This window comes from Octopus sinensis, linkage group LG3, assembly GCF_006345805.1.
Source record: "Octopus sinensis linkage group LG3, ASM634580v1, whole genome shotgun sequence".
Taxonomy (NCBI): Eukaryota; Metazoa; Mollusca; class Cephalopoda; order Octopoda; family Octopodidae; genus Octopus; species Octopus sinensis.
Window position 1 is genome coordinate 43,990,396 of NC_042999.1, and position 20,292 is coordinate 44,010,687.

Genomic DNA, 20,292 nt, shown 5'->3' on the forward strand with positions numbered 1-20,292 from the left:
CTGCGATCTTTTTGCAGCATTATCTGCTGTGTCTTTTCTGACGTTAACTATTCTGATCATTTTTCTGATCATTAACTATTATGGTCATTTTCTGACCGTTAGATGCTGTGGTAATTTTCTGACGTTAGCTATTCTTTTTTTTTCTTCCTGACGTTAACCACTGTAGTCATTCTTTTTCCTTCTGACGTTAAGCTGCTGTAGCCTATTTTCTGGCGTTAACTGTTGTGGCTTTTTCTTCTTCTGATGTTATTTGCTGTAATCATTTTCTGACCGTTAGAACGTTGTAATTTTTGGCGTTATCTACCATGGTTCATTTTCTAGCGTTCTCATATCATCTGCCATGTTTTTTTTAGTTAGTTGTCTTGGTCTTTTTTTTCTAACGTTAACTGTTGTGGTCTTTTTTGCCTCACGTTAGATGCCGTGGCTTTATTGATTTTGTCTGCTGTAGATCTTTGACGTCGGCCGCTAAAATCGACAAATGACGTCGGCTGCGACGGTCGGCACGTGACGTTGGCTGCGACGGTCGGCATGTGACGTCGGCTGCAACGGTCGACACTTGACGTCAGCTGTTACGGTCGGCACGTGGCGTCGGCACGTGACGTCGGCTGCTACGGTTTTTTGTTGTTGACGTATTTGCTATGTTTATGAATTAAAAGATCAAATCGGTCTTCTAGCATAAAATGGCCTTGATAGATCGACACAATTATAAGGATTAATTGTAGGCAACCATACGTGTGTTGGTATTAAAACGGTTGCTTACATAAAATTAAGTGATGAAAACCCTAGTCAATAGCAGTAGTTGAGTTTCAAAGCCTGCTTGATACTGTCAGTTTAGCACCTAAAATTCTTCAACTATATAAAATTTCTAAGGAACTAGTGATTGTCAGTCACCTGATAGTAAGGATGGAAAGTATGTAAAATATAAAAAATATGATTGTTTTTTTTAAGCATATATGCACACAGTATTTCACTTTGAAGTAGCAAAAATGGTTAACAGTTGAAAAGAGAACAAATTTATTAAATCCTAGATCAGGGATGGGCAACTTTATGTCAACCGAGGGCCGCATTGTACCATTTCCAAGTGGGAGAGGGCCGCATGACAAAACACATATGCATGAAATATTACTTGCCCACTTTACACTGAATTTTTTGCAGTTCTTCTTAATTTTATGTCTTAGTTTGAAAGTTTACATTAAGCTGGTTTCTCTTTCATTATTTCCTAATGATGATTACTAGTGTCAATAAATTATAGTTGAAAATGTTGAGGTTAGAAGAAAAAAAAAAAATGAAAATTCATTGATATTTTATTAAAGAACAAATTTCACTATCTGTATCAATGAGATTTTTGCACATTCCCATTCTTTACCATATTTTCAATATTAGGTAGAATTTGAGATGTCGCTACTCTTAGGTTATACTGCAAATTAGTAACCTAGAAACTCCTTAAGGGCCACACAACATGTCAATGGCTGTAGGTTGCCTATGCATGTTCTAGATGAAATCTCTCTATATATAAACGGCAAAATGTCTGCGTGTGTGTCCTTTGTACAAATCCACAATCTTTCAGCTAGAGGGCTTGCACTTTCTATGGTCATTCAAAACCGTCCAAAGGTGGTCGTGCACATCTTTACATTTCCCCAGTCACCCCGTAAAGCCATTAAAAATTCAATAGAAGTGACTTTTTTGTGAATTTTTGATCCAAAACCCAATCAAAATGCCCAAAACTCAATATGCCAATTGAATGCCAGTTAGCGGTATGTGTTTGGTTGGAGATTTGGACATTACTCACGTGTATGTGTGCACACACGCAGCTGTATATGCATGCACTAGCACCATGACCCGGCGTTGCCGGGTCATAGTGCTAGTACAATATAAATGAAAAGCAGAACACCCACATTAGTTGATAACTTATATTTAGAGAAGTCAACGACAACATCTTAACTAAGTCATAATCATATCTTATTAATGTTCTCCCCCTGCCATTTCCTAATCCCTTCTCAAGCTTTAGCCATCTTTACCAAGAATCCAAAAACAAAGTAAAGGGAGATGGATTAATGAAAAAATAATGATAATCATGTAGTGAGGAATCCTTAATAACCCCCAATTTATTAATATTAAAAATGAAGGGAGCAAGTTAATCATTGACTTATTTAAGGAGATTAACTTGACACAAGCATATACCACAGTAATCCTTGAGGTACAGCATTTGATATGCCTAAGCTGAAGCCATAAATAAATAAGGTAAAAAATCAGAGGGAGGAGTTTGCACGTGTGCGCGCACACACACACACACACAGATTCTTTATCCCTTAAACATAGATACAATCAAGTTTTACAGTATTCTTTTATCCAGGTCACTCTTCCAGATATAGTTAACATTTCTCACTTGTATTGTCTTTCTTAAATCTGTGACTCATCTTCAAACACCACCACCAGCTGGCCATTTGGGTGCTTTTCAGTTGGGTCCTTTAGCTGAATCCACTACTTGACAAGCATTGGGGGCCAGGTCACTGATATAAGGATAATTGCTGTAGCAATATGATTCATGGTTTCTTTATTCCAGCAGTCTTGGAAGCCCTGCCAAATATGCATGGGTGTTTCCCTTCCTCTGTGACTAAGCAATAAAAGAATATATTAATGATGGTGGTGGTAGTAGTAGTAGTAATAACCATTGGTTTAACATTCTCCTTTTCCATGCTTGCATGGGTCAGCAATATTCACTGAGGTGGATTTTCTTTAGCTAGATGCTCTTCCTGTCACCAACCCTCATGTTTTGAATCAAAGTAATATTTCCCCTGGTCCATTGAACACGGACAGAACAATGGCCCGATGTATTTTTTATGGGAGATTATAAATGAATGACACCACTTGTATGACAGTGGCATTTGTTTATAATTAGTGCTCATTGTCAAGATGAGGAGACATATACACTTGAGAACACACACATGGACTTCTTTTACTTCCTGGCTACCAAATCCACTCATTAGGTTTTTGTTGGCTTGGGGCTGTAGAGCTGTAGTAGAAGATACTTGCCAAAGGTACTATGCAGTGGGACTGAATCTGAAACAACATGATGGTGAAGTAAACTTCTTAAATACATAGCCATGCTTGTCCTAATAGTATTTCTAACATAGGCTGAAGGCCTGAAGTTTAAGGAAACGTTAGTTGAATGTAGGGTCTCCGCTATTTGAATAACACTTCATTTTATTGACCCTGAAAGGGTTCAAGCAAGGTTGACCTCAGAACATAAAGGTTCAAAGAAATATTGTAAGGCATTCTCTCCAATTTAATAATTGCTTCTAATTTAGAGAGACAGCTGGGAATTTTGAGAAGAGATGGATCTGCTGGTTACATCAACCCCAATGCTTAACTGCTACTTTTTATCAAACCCCAAATGACAGTTAGCCCTGGTGGGATTTGAACTAAAAACTAGAATTATAACTAGATACTGCAGGACATTTTATCTCATGTTCTAACAATTTTGCCAAGTAATTATAGTGATAATAATAATTTAGGCACAAATTTGGTAATTTTGAGGGAAGAGAGTTAGTCACTACCATCAGTCCCATTTTATTGACTCTGAGTGGGGATGAAAGGCAAAGTTGGCATTGTCAAGATTTGAACTCAGAATGTAATCACTGAGGTATTTTCCCCCCTGCAATCTAACAGTTCTGCCTAATCCTTTCTACTATAAGCACAAGGCATGAAAGTTTATGGGGAGGGAGCTAATTGATTACACTGACTTATTTTATTGATCCTGGTAGGATGAAAGGCAATGTCAGCCTTGGCAGAATTTGAACTCAGAATGTAAAAACACATGCAATGCTGCAGAACATTTTGCTCAGTGTGCTAACAATTCTGCCAGCTCACTGCCATAAAATAATAAATGCCCTGATGCAGTACCAGACAGTGGCTCTCATGGCTTTTGATCATAACTGATTGGAAGTGTTATCATGTACATTGTTTTGTCTTGGTATAAAAGATGGGCTACAGCAAATATTTCTGCTCAATACCACAGATTTGCTTGTCAGTTGTTTGACCATAACCAGTTGAGCATGTCCCTTAGTGGCTGACGATATGTGCATCTCTGATCATGAGCAGAAGTAGTAGTAAGGGAGAATCATAGCCATGTGTTGAGAGGTATTGTTTGGGGTTTGAAGAAGTCACCTCTGGAAACATGGGTGTTATGTTCAACATCCTTAAACAACCCTTATTCAGGGACCTTTTGAGCAGGATGGGCTACTTGACCTGAAAAAATTCTAACTGGGCCCCACCTGCAAGGTCATGCGCTGTTTATGTTGATGTGAGATCACCATGTCGTGTACATAGGGTTGAGATGCATGAGCCTGTTATATCCTTATCAGACGGGTAATCATGATGGGTATACTGGGCTTCATATACTTGTACCCCAGTGTCACATTGATGGCATGCACTGCTCTCTCACTCAATAATAATGATGATGATAATGATTTCAAATTTTGGCACGAGGCCAGCTATTTCTGGTGGTGGTGGGAATAAGTCAATTACATGAACCCCAGTGCTTTAGTTGCACCTATTTTATCAACCCTGGTAGGATGAATAATAAAGTAAAATACTGCTTTTTACTGATAGACGTGACATTATTATGGTTTAAAAGGAAGAGGGAAATTAAGTTTATAATGGCCAAGAATGCACCATAAGGGAATCTAAATACCTAGTCTTTGGTGAAATAACTGTGCTGATAATAAATAACTCCTTCAGGTAAATTTTACCATAAAAATGTGAGGATTGTATTGTTGATGATGGTGGTGGTGGTGGTAGGTATTAAACCTTATCTTCATTTCACAGAAATTGCAGTGTTGTTGCTGATGCTGTTGGTGGCAGATTTTTGTTTAAAGCTCTTTACTTAATATTAGGATATGATTAGATAATAATTTAACTTATTTGCATTAGGCTTGAAGTCTTAGATGGATTTTTATAAACTATTTCTGTTTCTTAGTGGATAATGTGAAGAGATTCACGGATTATCCATGAGTCACAATATTGCACAATATTTTGTTGTTGTTTTTTTTTGTATTTTTCTCTCTCTAAATTGCATTCATTGATTACTTAATTGTTGTTTGGCCCTAGGTCAGTCCATATCAGGCAGTCCTATGATTTAAAGTATTCTAACCATTGATCATGTCTTTACGTATTCAAGTCTATAAAATCTTGCCATGGTCAACGTTGTCTTTCATCCTTCTGGGGTCGTTGGTATCAATTTGCTTGCCTTGTGCTTAAATTAGAAGTCCTAAATCTATAAACAAATTATTAATAATAGTTTATTAATTTGTCTTGAATGTTTTTGCTTAAGGGAAGCAGATTTATGTGCATTGACTAAGGTTACAACTTATAATTAAGAGGTCTAGATATAAGACCTTAATAATAATAATAATAATTATTATCTGAAGTATATTAGCCACTTAAATGTGGCTAACCACTAAGGGTTGATGCTACTGTAGCTTGTAGCCCCAGGAGAACATCTTCTCCAGCTGACTATTGACACTTTCTGTGCCCTATAAGTATTTGCAAAGAGAAGCCATCCTTCCCATCGTCGACCTGACGTGATACGCACGGACCCGGGTTTCTGGGTATTTCTGAGGAGAGTGTTTGTCGATTACATCGACCCTTTTACTTAACTGCTATGTATTTCATCAACTCTAAAAGGATGGATGACGGACAAAGTCAGCCTCAACAGAATTTGAACTCAGAACAGACGAAAATGCTACAAAGCATTTTTGCCTGTAATTTTGATGGAAGAGGTTAGTCAATACTATCGATTCCAGTATTTGACTGCTACTTTATTTTATCGACCCCTGTGAGATGAAAGGTAATGTTGATCTCAGCTGGTTTGAACTTGGAACATAAAGAACCAGATCAAATACTGCAATGCATTTTACCCCCCAACGCATTTGACTATTTATTCTGCCAGTGATGCTGATAATCAGTTTCTCTAATTTTTCTGTTATAACTGACAAGTGATCAAAGTAAATAAATTGATTCTGAGGTTTAACCTAGATTTTATTAGTTCAAGACCCTGTTTTTAATATGACTACAACTACTACTACTACTACTACTACTACTACCGCATGGGCTTTTAATCTTCGTAGTTGATCAAGTCATTGATAGATTACTGGCCAGTATTAATAGGATTATTTTAGTAAATAATAAAACCACTCCGTGTTCATAAACAGCAATGCTAAGATGTGTAACGCTATCAATTCACCAACTGCCCTCAACCCATCAGGACTTGCTGCCAACAACTTCTGAGCTGAGAGACAACTACCTTCATTGTTATTGAAGCGTATTCATTACAAATAACTTATATTAGATATATATTTTTTTTAACTGTTAGTTTTTGTTTCTGTATCATGAATAATATTTTGTCACACATGAAGTTACTGCTGAAAATAACTGGCAGCTGGCTGACGGCAAACTTTCTCAAGCAGCTGTTTAACATGTCAGCTTTCGGTCTCCCTCCAAAATCTATCACTTCAACATCTTGACAGAATTTACTATATAATTTGTCATAATTTTTAGTTGTGTTTATTTTCGCTCGGTGCAGATAGTTGGATATAACCGTAAGTTTCTAACCATCTTATTTACTCTCTTCCGTTCGGAAAAAAAAAGGTATATACCATTTACTAATTTCTTTGTTTATAAATGATGAGAAGAAATTCTGATTGCGTGCACTAAACCAGCAGTCTCAACCTTTGTTTTTTGCACCAGGGACCGGCGGACATCACGCACATAATAAAACACATGCATAATATAGAATTGACTTATTACATATAAATTATATATATAATGCAAAAACGTCCAGCTGACAGCAATCGTCAATAAAATAGAATTAAAATCTAAAACATTTTCTTTCTGTGCCACCCAGTACCAAATGATTCGCGGTTCAGTGGTCAGAGACAAAAAAATATTTAATGTATTTTGCTATTTCTGCACATTACGACAATCTAATTAACCTCAAGATGAAACAACTACTAATAATTACTGGTTCTGTTTCCTTTTTGCTGCTTGTAACTTCATAAACAACTTTCAAGCGCGCCCTTTTATCGTAATTGAATTTTCCCCCTTTCAGGGTTTTTCGTTTACCAAATTGCCTTTGTTTCCCTTCCCTTCCCCTGCCCTGTTGGGGGTCACACTATTGTGTTTTTAGGGAGACCTCTATTGTAGTCAGCAGGTGTTTTCTTTCATCACAGTTCCTTTACATCTGAAGAATTCTGTAACTTCTTCTTGACACGTTTTTTTCTTCTTTCTGTTGAAGGCCAGTAAATCTGAGTGCTATGGATAATAACTATATAATCCAATCAATATACGACTGATGTCACTTCTACAATTATATTAATACGTAAATAACTATTCCGTTTTGATTGGTACCTCCAACCCACCCCAACTATAAGTGGAATCTACTTAAAAATTCAAAATGGGTCAATTATCTCACCAATAATTAACCTAATTCTGTCATCAATCCATCTATTCCACAAATAATTGGTCACATTTCTTAATAATTGATTGTTGCTGATAATAATTATTTTACTGACTTTACATAATTCTTTCAAAATAGGAATTCTGTCCGGTACTTGTTTATCTGCCCATCCTTATCTGCTCCCTATTTAACAGAGAAAAAGTTAGGGGGGATGAATAAATGATTATTCAACACATTATATTAGAATTTTTTTTTATGTGGTATTGACATATAACTGGTGTCTTGAGTCATAAATTAATTTCGTTTTTAATCTACATCATTAGTAATGGGTATGGGCAACCTTTTTTGAGAAGTTAGTCTCATTACTAAAAAAAAAAAAAAAAAAAAAAAAAAATCCAAGATAATTTTTCATTTGGTGTACCATTCAGAAATTCAACTGTTCTATAGCTAAATCTACCACTTTGTCATTGCATTAATCCATTCTCTCCTTTCATTAATTTCATTCTCTCCTGGGCAAGTTTCTGATAAACAAAAACATTTTACGCATTTTAAAAACAGGGGTTTGTTAGCATTTTGCATTGTATTTTTAAATATTTGCAGCTTTTAAATTTGTTTTTCGTGTTGGAATAGTTGGGTAATGAATGCATTGTTGATGTGTATTGAAAAATGATTTTGATTCAGTTTGTTTTGAAGCATGGTAGCTATTGGAAAGAATAGGTAGAACATTAGAGGAACTATATTGCAGTATTTCTTTCAGTTTCATGTATTCTGATTTCAAATCTTCTCAAGGTCAACTTTACTTTTTCATCATTCTAGCATTGATAAAAATATAAAGTAGTAGTCTAGAAGGGAGGATGGAGTGGTAGAATTATTAGCACACCAGACAGGAGGCCTTGCACCATATCTTCTGCTCATTGCATTCTGAGTTCAAACTGCAATACGGCCTTCTTGGGTGATAAACTTATTTCATTACCCAGTTTAATGCCACCACTTTATCTTTGGTTCTGTTACAAGCACTGTTTAGGTATCCAGTTTGATGGCAACTCATCCCCTCTCTCTAGTCTCAGTTCAGTGGTCCTAAAAAAGGATCATGAGTAGCAACCTTCCCTCTTGGTTAAGAAATTTTTTTAAGTTTTCAAAGAAATCAAACTATATTTTTCTGCATATAAGCCAATATAGTGTAAATATGTAGTGTAAACATTCAGACATCACCACTATCTCTCCAAATCCTGCTGCATTTCATATGGAAGTTTTGGTCCGCCAATATGGTTTTGGTATATAAGTTGACCTTGGTCTGAAAAATTTGTCTTGTATGCCTGAATGTATGGTAGTTAGGTAGTGCCAGAAATCTCAAATGATTTTGTCTAATAATCTATCACCCTTGCATGTGATGAGAGACTTTAGATACAAGAAGAAAATAAATCTTAGGTCAGGAGTAACTTCCTTTATGTACTGGCTGAATTACAAAATCATCTCATCACGTATTTATTTTATACTTAACCAGGCAAAAAATATAGCAAAAAAAAAAAAAAAATGTAACTTTTGTGTATTGTTTATTTTCACATGCTTATTTTCATTCTGAAAAATAAGTTAAATTGTTCTTTGTTGTTGACTAAAGGTTGGTTTATTTTATTTGCAGATGATATAATCCAAAACCATCTTCCTATCGAATCCGGTCCACAGAAATCTCTTAACATACTTTCGCATTCAATAACTTTTTTCGCTCTGTTGTTCTTTGTGTCACCATGGAGAATTACGTGCAACAACAAGAGTTTTCTGAAGCTAAAAACCGGATGAGTTTATTTGAATCAGAATTTGAAGATGGTTGCTTCCTGCAAAAGCTGATGAAAGAGAACTCTCCTTCCTTTCCTAAACGTCGTAGACTGGAAGAGGATGCTCAGAGTTGCATCAGCAGCCGGACTGATTCACCAGTATCTGTTGACAGCTTCATGGATGAAAGTTTCTGTCCTACACCAACTGACTCTCCTTCCACTCGGGTGGCAACACTATCGGATTTTAAAAAACATTATAAAAAGGATGAACTTTGGGCTGCTATTGAATCTAATTACCAATATCTTATGGATGATGAAATCATTGAGACATGTAGGGTAAGTCACAACTATTACTTATGAAATATATTTTTGCTTTCAATTTTATTTCTTCTTTTCATGCTGGTAACAGATGGGCTACAAATTTATGTGAGACAGAATTTTACTGCCTGATGCTCTTCCTGTTGCTCACCTTTAACTGTTTTTCAAGTAGGGATTTTTTGAATTTTTTTTTCTTTTCATTTCACCAGTCATAATATCAACATGGAATGTAAACATCATATCAACATTTCACTCAGGCAGTGACAAGTGAAGTCACATGGAATGACAACATTCATATGCATATGCATACACAAAGACATGTCATGCATATATGACAAGCTTCCTCACAATTTCTGTCAATCAAATTCACTCATGAGGTATTATTCTGCCAGGACTATAGTAGAAGATACTTGATTAAAGTGCCACACAGTTGAACCAAACCTGAAACTATATGGTTACAAAGCAAAATTCTTAACTACACAGCCATGCCTGTCAGGATCCAAAAACAAAATATGTTAAGACTGTAATGTAATTATTAAGGTAACCAATACAGTTGTTATGAATAAATGTATATATAGATTCATAACCATATGTATTTAGTCTCGATGTGAAAGTCAGTCTATAAGGGCATTTTTGGTGATCCAGGACAAGGATCAAACTGATTGCTTTCATTGGCTATCTACCAGTTCATCAGGATTTGTTACATTCCCCCTCCCAAACTACTGATGATATGAGCTGAAAGTTACTTTAAATGTAAACATATGTTTACATTTGTTTATATATATATATATATAATATATATATATATATATATATGAACAATTCAATTGACACCACGAGGTTGATGACTAAGAAATAATTACAAGCACTAAGTAATTTTAAGTGACTGTCCTTTTTCAAGTGTGACCATTCTTGAAATAAGGGTTCTTTCTGTCTTAAAAAATGGTAATTCAAGTAAACAAAATATTATTTTGTAGAAACTTCTCATCTTCAATATCCTTTCTTTTAGGATAGCTTGTTACTTTTTAACTGTTTCGCTGTCACATGAGTTATAGTGGTAGTTACCAATATATCACCAATAGTTACGTGTGATATATGGTTCCAATTTACCAAGACTATTGCTGCTGCTGTTGCAACAGGCCCTGCTCTTCTCAACTAGGTAACTGGACACCACTTCAACACAGCCAAAATGACACACCCATTTCCTTCTTTCTCCTCATTCTGACATATTTCACCCCACTCCTAGCTAGGCCTTACACTTGACTCTTTAAACAGTCATTTCCTCATAAGCTGCAATCCTTTAGAATTCTTCTCCAATCGTATTTTTCAGGGGTGTATAATATAATATAGGTCTCTTGCCTGTGTAAAGAAAAAGAAAAAAAAATGTACCAATAATTTATACTGGATGCAGAAGAGTTCTGATTTGTTCAGTTAATTGGTTGTTGTAATAAACAAACCAACAACAGGAGATGTAGTAGTTGGATGAAGTTTGTCACACCTCACAATGGAAATGATGCAAGACTGTAACACATTGTAACACAATGCTCTGTTGTAATATTGTACACATGACCAATCTATTCCAGTTTAGAGAAGGGTGCCACTATACTCAAAAGCTACAAAATTCCCTACCCAATATCCCTCAGTTTTTAAAAATGGTTATACATTAGATAATGAAATCTTAGGTACAGCTAAAAAGATGTGAGGCTGGGTCTCCTTAATATAACATGATGTCACTTAAACTGGTTATTCTTTGGATGACAGATCTGCTTGATCAAGGCTGACTTGTGACTAACAATTCTAGCTTAAGAAAATTAATTATTGTTGGTGACGCTGGTAATGATAAATCTTATGATTTATAACTTCTTACTCAGTAGGTCAGTATTGACCCAGGCATTATAAGAACATACACAATGCTACTTCAGGCATTGTGGTTTGTATTTCATCTTTTTTCATGCTTTTGTACTCCCCCCCCCCAACAAACCACTTAATTTTAAATGTCAACTCAGAAAATTGGGGGCCTCCTTAATATAGCATGATGTCACTTAAATATTTCCAGCAATGAATTATGATACTGCTGAACTTCAAGATGCTTGACAGAAAAAAAAAAAAAGTTTTAATATCTTACATTGAAACTTTGTACAGTCATTATGTTATGTGATTTATGTATGAGAAGACATATTGCCCTACTTGAACTCAGTGAAACTAACAGAAATTGGTTGGCAATATCTCTGATGTCAGTAGTGTGTTTAAAGCAACAAAATAATAATAATGTCTAACTGTTCTTTTATGTTTTTTTATTCTTTTACTTGTTTCAGTCATTTGACTGCGGCCATGCTGGAGCACCACCTTTAGTCGAGCAAATCGACCCCAGAACTTATTCTTTGTAAGCCTAGTACTTATTCTATTGGTCTCTTTTGCCAAACCACTAAGTTACGGGGACGTAAACACACCAGCACTGGTTGTCAGACACACAAACATATACATACATATATACGACGGGTTTCTTTCAGTTTCCGTCTTACCAAATCCACTCACAAGGCTTTGGCCGGCCCGAGGCTATAGTAGAAGACACTTGCCCAAGGTGCCACGCATTGGGACTGAACCCGGAACCATGTGGTTCATAAGCAAGCTACTTACCACACATCCTATATTAAAAACTGTATTAAAAAAATTTATTTAATGGATCTGTTTTGAAGAATAACTAAAAATTTCAACAACTGCATCAACAAACTTAAAGCATGTAATTTCCCCCAGTTGGTCATATAATACTTGCTGGTTTGTCCCTACCCCCTAATCCAACCTTGACAATGATGATGATGGTGGTGATGGTGGATTCTTCCTAATTTTCTATGTTGAGCATTTAGTTGTTCAATCAATTGAACTGCCTACTCATTGAACTGGCTGAGTATTCCAAGCTGAAAATTCTCAAGCTGAAATCAGTGTGATACCACATGGGATAAGACTGGACATTTTATCTTTCTTTAACTTGCTGGGTCTAGAAGGAAATGCCTAGGGTCTTCACAGGCTCTCCTAGACCCATGAAGTTGAAGCCACTAATGTTAATCTTGAACCTTTGTAAGGCAACACTTGAAGGAAAGACATGTGCCAGGAGGGAATTCCAAAGAGCTGATATTCTTGGAAGGAATGGCTGGGCATAGTGATGAGTAAGGTGGATACCAGATTGATAAGAGGAGGAGAGGCAAGTGGGTCAGGAATACTTGAGTGAAAGTGACACAAGCCTATCTTGCCTGCCTCCACAAACCTGACCCTTCACTTAAACGTTTCTCCCCAGTCCTTCCTCTACAAGTTGCAATACTAGACTGCCTAGTCTGTTCATATTTTCCCTTCAGACATGGTACAAATTAAATATCCACTTGAACAACAGTGGACTGCACCAATCTTGATGACACTTTGTGACTTAGTCCTCATTTAGAGTAAATCATAATAATTATAAGTATTGGTGCTATTCCAAGAAAATACCAACTTTGAACTGAGGTGCACTGAAAAGTGCTTTATTGTGGACATACCCAATTACTTGCCAGCATGGAAATATTGAAAGTAAAAATCAATAATAACATCCCTTTCTATTAAAGGCACAAGGCCTGAAATTTTGGGAAGGGAGTAGTCAATTACATGAACTCCTATGTTTCACTGGTACTTTATCGGCCCCAAAAGGATGAAAAGCAAAATTGACCTTGGCGGAATTTGAACTCAGATTGTAAAGATGGACAAAAATACCACTCAGCATTTTGCTCGACATGCTAACTATTCTGCCAGCTCACAGCCTTAATAATAATAATAATAATAATAATGCTAGTCATAAAGGTGCAATGTGTGGTAGATACAAGAGCATTTTTCTCTTAATCTAACAGTAGTCTTTACATCATTATTCAGTGTTAGAAAGAGCAACCAAATTCCCTGCAAGTCACATCCAACCATCTTATAAAATGATACATTGGACAATGTAGTCTATGGTATACAATGCCTAAAGAGAGTGATAGTCATGATTGGAATACTCTTAATCATAGGTTTGCTTGTTTAGGGCAGATCCGTGGCTAAACAAAAAAACAAAATTCTTTTTACAGCTCATAATACCACATCATCTCATGTAGGTTATTCTGTCTGCATTGATGTTTTCTAACATCTCTGTATTAAAACTGACAAAATGCATATTTATCCTTGTCTTAATCTCACCTTTATCTTCCCTTCTCTCTCTCCAAAAATTTTTGAAAATGAGCTGTTATATCACAATTCTAAGGAAATTTGGTGTTAACCCTTTTGAAATGGTTGGCGTAAATTTACGCATGCGGTGTACATACAGTTCTATATTTAAGAGATGAGGAATTATGTACATGCTTTCAATCAGTCAACGTAATTCTACACTGCCTGAGTTTGTACGGGTCCCCCTGCCAACTGATAGGCTGATTCTGCCATTCCAGCTCTGTCAACTTTGTCATCGCATCCTGTTTCATCGAATTTACATTCGTTGTGCCAAGCTACACCAAGCTCCACCACCTCACCAGTTGTTTCGTCTTGTTTGTACGATGACTTGGAGAGTGAGTATTTTCCTAGTTCAGGATCAGATTATTCCAATAGCAATGATTATATTCTGGTGAATCAATGGTACAGGTAGGCAGCAGTGAATGGCCCTAGACAACAGAATGTCATGTGGCAAGCAAGAAACAATTTCGTCTGACAGCATGGGTTTACTAATACGCCTGGCATAAAGGCAAACCTTGAATATGGAAGTTTGCCATTGGAAATCTTCCATGAGTTTTTGACTGATGAAATGTTCCAATTTACAGCAGACGAAATGAATGACTCTGCTGAAAACTGTCTCCAGTATGTCAGACTCAGGCATGGCAATAATTGGTTTCCAACCACAAGGGACAAAATAAAAGTTCTGCTGGCACTGCTGATACTGAAGAGCATCATTAGGAAACCAACCCTGACGTCATATTGGAATCTGGATCCAGCCATTTCAACACCTTTCTTTCCAGAAACGATGCCATGTGATCGATTTTTGGTGCTTTTTCAAAATCTACATTTCAACTCAGATGAGAACCAGGATGACAGGCTGCACAAAATATGTCCTAACGTTCAGAACAGTATATGTCCCCATACAGGACATTTGTATAGATGAGTTTGTGGAAGTTGAAGGGAAGGCTCTAATTCAAATAATACAACCTGACCAAATATGCCCACTTTGAAGTTGAGATTTATAAAGTATGCCAGTCAACTGGCAGAGCCTTTGGGTAAGTGTGGAGTTGTGAAATCTACACTGGTCAGTACAGATTGGATCTTCCAGTGTCTGCTCTAGCATCAACTGATATCATGTTGTCACTGAATGAAAACGTGTTTGACAAAGGCTACAATTTCTATATAGAGAACTGGTTTTCCAGTCCAGACCTCTTCCTGTAGCTGTAGGCAAGGAGGACTAATGCCTGGGGGACGATGAGGATGCACAGGAGAAAACATGCCACCCAATCTTCACAGGATAAAACTTTGAAAGGGGAAAACAGTGTACCAATGCACCAATAGTAGCATTCTCGCTCCAGTGTGGCACTGACAAGAAAAACATCTGTATGTTAACCACAATGATTTCTGCAAGCATGAAGGACATTAGGAAACAACATGCGGACTGTAATGCCATAATGAAACTGAGTGTAGTTGTTTCCTAGAATGAAGGGATGGGCGGGGTTGATTCCTCAGATCAGCTGACGACAACACACAAATTGAGAAAATTTGTGAAATGGTGCAAAAAACTTTCTTCTTGTATATAATTGACATGTGTGTAGTGAACTAATGTTTGATTTAGCAGATGCTTGGCAGTGTGTGTGGGGGTGTGTGGATTGACTTTCAGGAATCTTATTCCATGAAATGATAGAAGCATCAGACCTGCCAAAGTACAGAAGGTGTGGACGTCCCCACGCCAGACTCTCCTTACCACATGGTAAAGGGACATGGACGTCCCCACACCAGACTCTCTCCTCACTGCATGGTTAAGGGACATGGAAATTTTTTATGATTGTTACCTACCCACTGCCAAGAAGGCAAATGCTTCAAAGAGAGCACAGTATGTAAAGCCAAAGGGAAAAGTAAGGAAACTAAGCACCATTGTTCACAATGTAATCTGCCAGTGTGTGGTACCCTGTTTAGAACTCTACAACACTGAAGTTAATTTTTGAATTCATGTGATTGTAAATACATGAAGTTGATCTGACTTGTGCTGTCAAGTGATCTTATTCAGGAATAAAACCGCATGAGCGTCCTGCACAGGGATATAGTTTAGCTAAATAAACAGTACTTGCACTAAAGCAGTTGACGTAAATTTATGCCAAATGTTATCTCACACTGAGTGCTGACCTCAATCAGTGTGATTACTGTTGCCGTGTGCAAACAACCAAATCACTGCCATAAACTGGTTAAAACAGTTAATGTAAATTTATACCAAACCATTGTCGTGCACTAATTGCTGATCTTAGCCAAGATGATTGCCATCAATGCAACATAGTTGCTTGATTAAAAAAAAAAAACTGTTGTCATGGTGTTAAACAACATCTTGGTTAAGATAAAAATTCTTTAACCTTTCTTGTGGTATTTGATAGATTCAGCTCTACCAGATCTTTCAAAGATACCTTTATAATTAGTTTAACCCTTTTGATACCAACCTACCTGAGACTGCTCCTGGTTCCATGATATAAAATCCCTGTTTTGAAGTGATCTCAATTAAAGCTGTCCATCAGAATTTCATGTTTATTTATGTTCCAAACAACCAGCTTAATAATGTTAGATATTACTAAATTCTTCATTATTTTCAAAATTAAATTAAAACAATATTGGCGTTAGGAAGGGCATCCAGCCATAGAAGCATTGCCAGATCAGACTGGGCCTGGTGCAGCCTTCTGGCTTCCCAGACCCCAGTTGAACCGTCCAACCCATGCCAGCATGGAAAGCGGACACTAAACGATGATGATGATGATGATGAGTAGCAGTATATTTCCTTAGAAACATAACAAAAGGTTAATATTTTATGGAAGAGAGAAAAAAGAGATTAATAAAGATACATGAGGAATTTTATGTAGGGATACCCTGGGATATGGAATGTATTGCCAGGTTTCTGCGAGAGTAAAATGGTTTGCAAAAGCTGCTGTAGAGTCTTTTGCCTTTTAACATTTAAACTGGCTGTATATTCAGTCTGTTTTATGATTAATCCACACCTACCAATAATGTCATTCTTAAAATAAACAATTACATTATCAAAATCTTGAAGCCTCAAGATAATGCATGATTAATTTAAAACAGTGTAAATAAATAAGCATTACATTTGACCCAGTAACGGGTTGAAATAAAGACCCTTGGATAATATAGTCCTGGATATACAAGAAACTAAGGATAAACATCAACAATAACAACTTAAACGGCAGTTGGGAGGCCAAGTCAGCCATGAAATTGTTTCTGGCACTGCACTGTCTATATGACCGACATATTTTTCTCTCACAACCTTCTCTGCCCCAGTGTACCTAGCTGTAAATAAGTACCATAGGAGTGTACAGTTCTCTACAGAAAATATCTGGAGCACTGTACACAATGCTCCAACTGTCTTGTTTTGTTTGTTGTAATGAGTTCAAAGTGAAGTTAGTATAAATGAGCAATACAATGACAAAACTTATGAATTTTGTATGAATGCAAGTGTTGTTCTTTTATAAATTGATTTATTAGCTAATTGGATAGTGTTGCCTAACAACGATGTCATAATCAGTGCAGCAAAGTCATTCTTTGTGATGTATTCACTCATCTATGTTCATTTGGCAGTCATCAAAGACATATTTGATGTAGTCTGAAACAAACATTTTGTTACTGTTGTTGCTGTGGTTATTGTTTTCATCATGCAACATTTTGGCAGTCATATCTTTGATGCACATAATGATTTAACCCTCTCGTTACCAACCCAGCTGAAACCGGCTCTGGCTCTGAGTACAAATGTCTTGTTTCATAAGTTTTGAATTAAAATCTTCCACCAAACCTTAGTCACAATTTATGTTCCTAACACTAGCGGGGAGGCACATGGCCTAGTGGTTAGAGCAGCGACTCGTAGTCGAGGGATTGCAGGTTTAAATCTCAGACCAGACGATGTGTGTGTTTATGAGCGAAATACCTAAGCTCCACGTGGCTCCGGCGAAACTTCTGCTGACTCTTCCGCCACAACTTTCTCTCACTCTTTCCTCCTGCATCTTGCAGCTTACCTGCGACAGACCGGCGTCCTGTCCAGGTGGGGAACCTATATGCCAAGAAACCAGGAAACCGGCCCTTATGAGCCAGGCATGGCTCGAGAAGGAACAAACAAACACTAGCGGAATGATAAATAAGTTATTTTACTAAACTCTTTGCTATATTTAAAGTAATTGTAAGAAACACAGAGTATCTCAAAATAAATACAGTAACGAAAGGGTTAAAATATGAATCTTGATCATGATGCATTGATACAGAAGCATTTTTTAAAATAAAATTCAGATCATGGCCACAGCTCATGAGCTGAAACTAGAATCAATCAATCAATCAATCAATCAATAATGCAAATTACCATAAAAAGTAAAAACCTAAAACACTTTTTTTTTATAATATGCAGATTCTTTTGCAGCAGGTGTCCATCGCAATCATAAACTGCATATTACTGAACCATTATCTAACATGTTTAGCATAACTTTCAAAGAAGTAAAACATCTGGTGTGTATTCATTTACAAAAGTCACACTAATTCACAGAAACTAGTCAGATTCAGTTAAAAATTACCATTTGTTGTGTTCATGTTGTAAAAGTAATGGAATCTTTTACACAAAAGAAATTAGTGGAATATTTGCATCAGAATAAATTAGTTCCCAAATTTCAGCATGGTTTTATGAACAAAAGGTATATAGCATCACAACTTTTATTATGGGTCTACTGAATAGACTTTTGTTGATCAGAATTCCAGTTATGAGTTACTTATTTAGATATAAACAAAAAGCTTTCATGGCATATCTCATTCAAAATTACTAAAAAATAAAGAAGAAAAGTAGAAGAAATTTAAATTGTTTGGAATTAGAAACAAAATTTTATGACAGTTTAAAAACAATAGGAAAATAATAAACATTGTTTATATTACAAAATTAGTTTCTGTAATTGAGTTTGTCATTTTTAGAGTACCGCAGGATAGCCATCTTTGGCCAATAGCTTTTTCCAATTTATATAAATGAGTTGCACACGGTAATTTGGTTTTCTAGCATTTTAAACCAGCCATATCCGACCCAAATAATCAACCTGTTTTATGATCAAACTGGCCATATCTGACTCAAATATTCTGTTTTATGTTCCTACTGGTCAGAGCCAGTTTCTCACCCCTGTCCTTCATTGTCATTCTGAAAATAAACAATTACACCATAAAAATCTCAAAGCTTCAAGATAATGTGTGATTGATTCAAAACAATGTAATTGAATAAGCATTACATTTGACAGAATAATCTGAATGGTGAAGGATTAAAGTTGTATATGTAAATACACAGTTCTTATGGGTTTAAACAGTGCAGTTGTTTTGGTTATTCAAAAATGTTAGGTTTTTACACTTTGCTTTTAAAAATCTTGAATGTCAAATAGTTCTTTGTATATAGCTAAAATTCCCAAGGTTTTTAACATCTCTGATCTGGGAATTATTGTAAGTAATGATTTGAAATTTTCATGACATTGTTCTAAAGTCAACTCCAAATGTTACGTGTGATGTTTAAGATTTTTCAGTCACAAGAGAAATTGTATAAAATTTATGTCCATCCTCAATTTGAATATGCCACAAGGATCTGGAGTCCTTATTTGTTAAAAGATGTTGACTGTGTTAAGCTAGTGTAATAAAAGCATCCAACCACAGAAACCAGACCAAAACAGCTGAGTGGAGCCTGGTATATCTCCAGTTTCCAGTCCCAGAGAAAACATCTAACCCATGCCAGCATAGAAAAAGGTCATGACAGGATGATGATGATGATCAATTAAGTATGTTAAAACCTAAGTCTTCAAGAGAAACAAAAATAAGCAGCAGCCTAATTTTGGTTTTAAAAATGTCAATCTAGTGGAAGATTCTTGCAAGTTTTTCGAAACTATAAATGCTAAGAATCAAGATGTCATCATCATCGTTTAACATCCGTTTTCCATGCTAGCATGTGTTGCACGGTTCGACCGGGGTCTGGGTAGCCAGGAGGCTACGCCAGGCTCCAGTCTGATCTGGCAGTGTTTATACAGCTGGATGCCCTTCCTAATGCCAACCACTCCATGAGTGTAGTGGGTGCTTTTTATGTGCCACCATCACAGGGGCCAGAGGAGGCTGGCAAAAAACAAAAATAGATTTTTATTCAATGTCCCTAATTAGATTCACACTAATGAAAAATACTCTCCATAGTCTATTATATTTCATTAGATCAAGAGAGCCAATGAAAAAAAAATTTATATGTGTGAGAATAACATATAAGCATCAATGATCTTGTAGTTGTTTGTTGAAATACTTCATGTTTGTTGATGTTGCTGTGGATGTTTATTATTAGATACCAATGAGTTGGTCAGTTTATTTGATTTAGGCCTACAAGCCTAAACCCTATGGTTAGTTAGATAGCAATACAACTTCTTGGTTGTGTATTATGGATGTAGGTGTGGCAAAGTTTGCTTCCCAAAGACATGGTTCTGAATTTAGTTCCACTGCATAGTACCTTGGGCAAGTATCTTCTAT

At 36.3% G+C, this 20,292-nt stretch overlaps 1 protein-coding gene across 3 annotated transcripts in view; it reads left to right on the forward strand.

The window, feature by feature from the left end:
• Positions 1-20,292, forward strand: part of LOC115209158 — a 225,695-nt gene that overhangs the window by 40,549 nt on the left and 164,854 nt on the right. For 2 of the 3 annotated variants that reach the window (XR_004998189.1, XM_029777384.2), the window contains exon 2: positions 9,096-9,564. Coding sequence is in view for 1 of the 3 variants with exons in the window: in XM_029777384.2 (XP_029633244.1) it covers positions 9,202-9,564 (363 nt within the window). In the remaining 2 variants the exon portion in view is untranslated. Of the gene's footprint in view, positions 1-6,451; positions 6,600-9,095; positions 9,565-20,292 lie in introns of those variants that run through there. The other variant, XR_004998190.1, reaches the window with a different exon arrangement.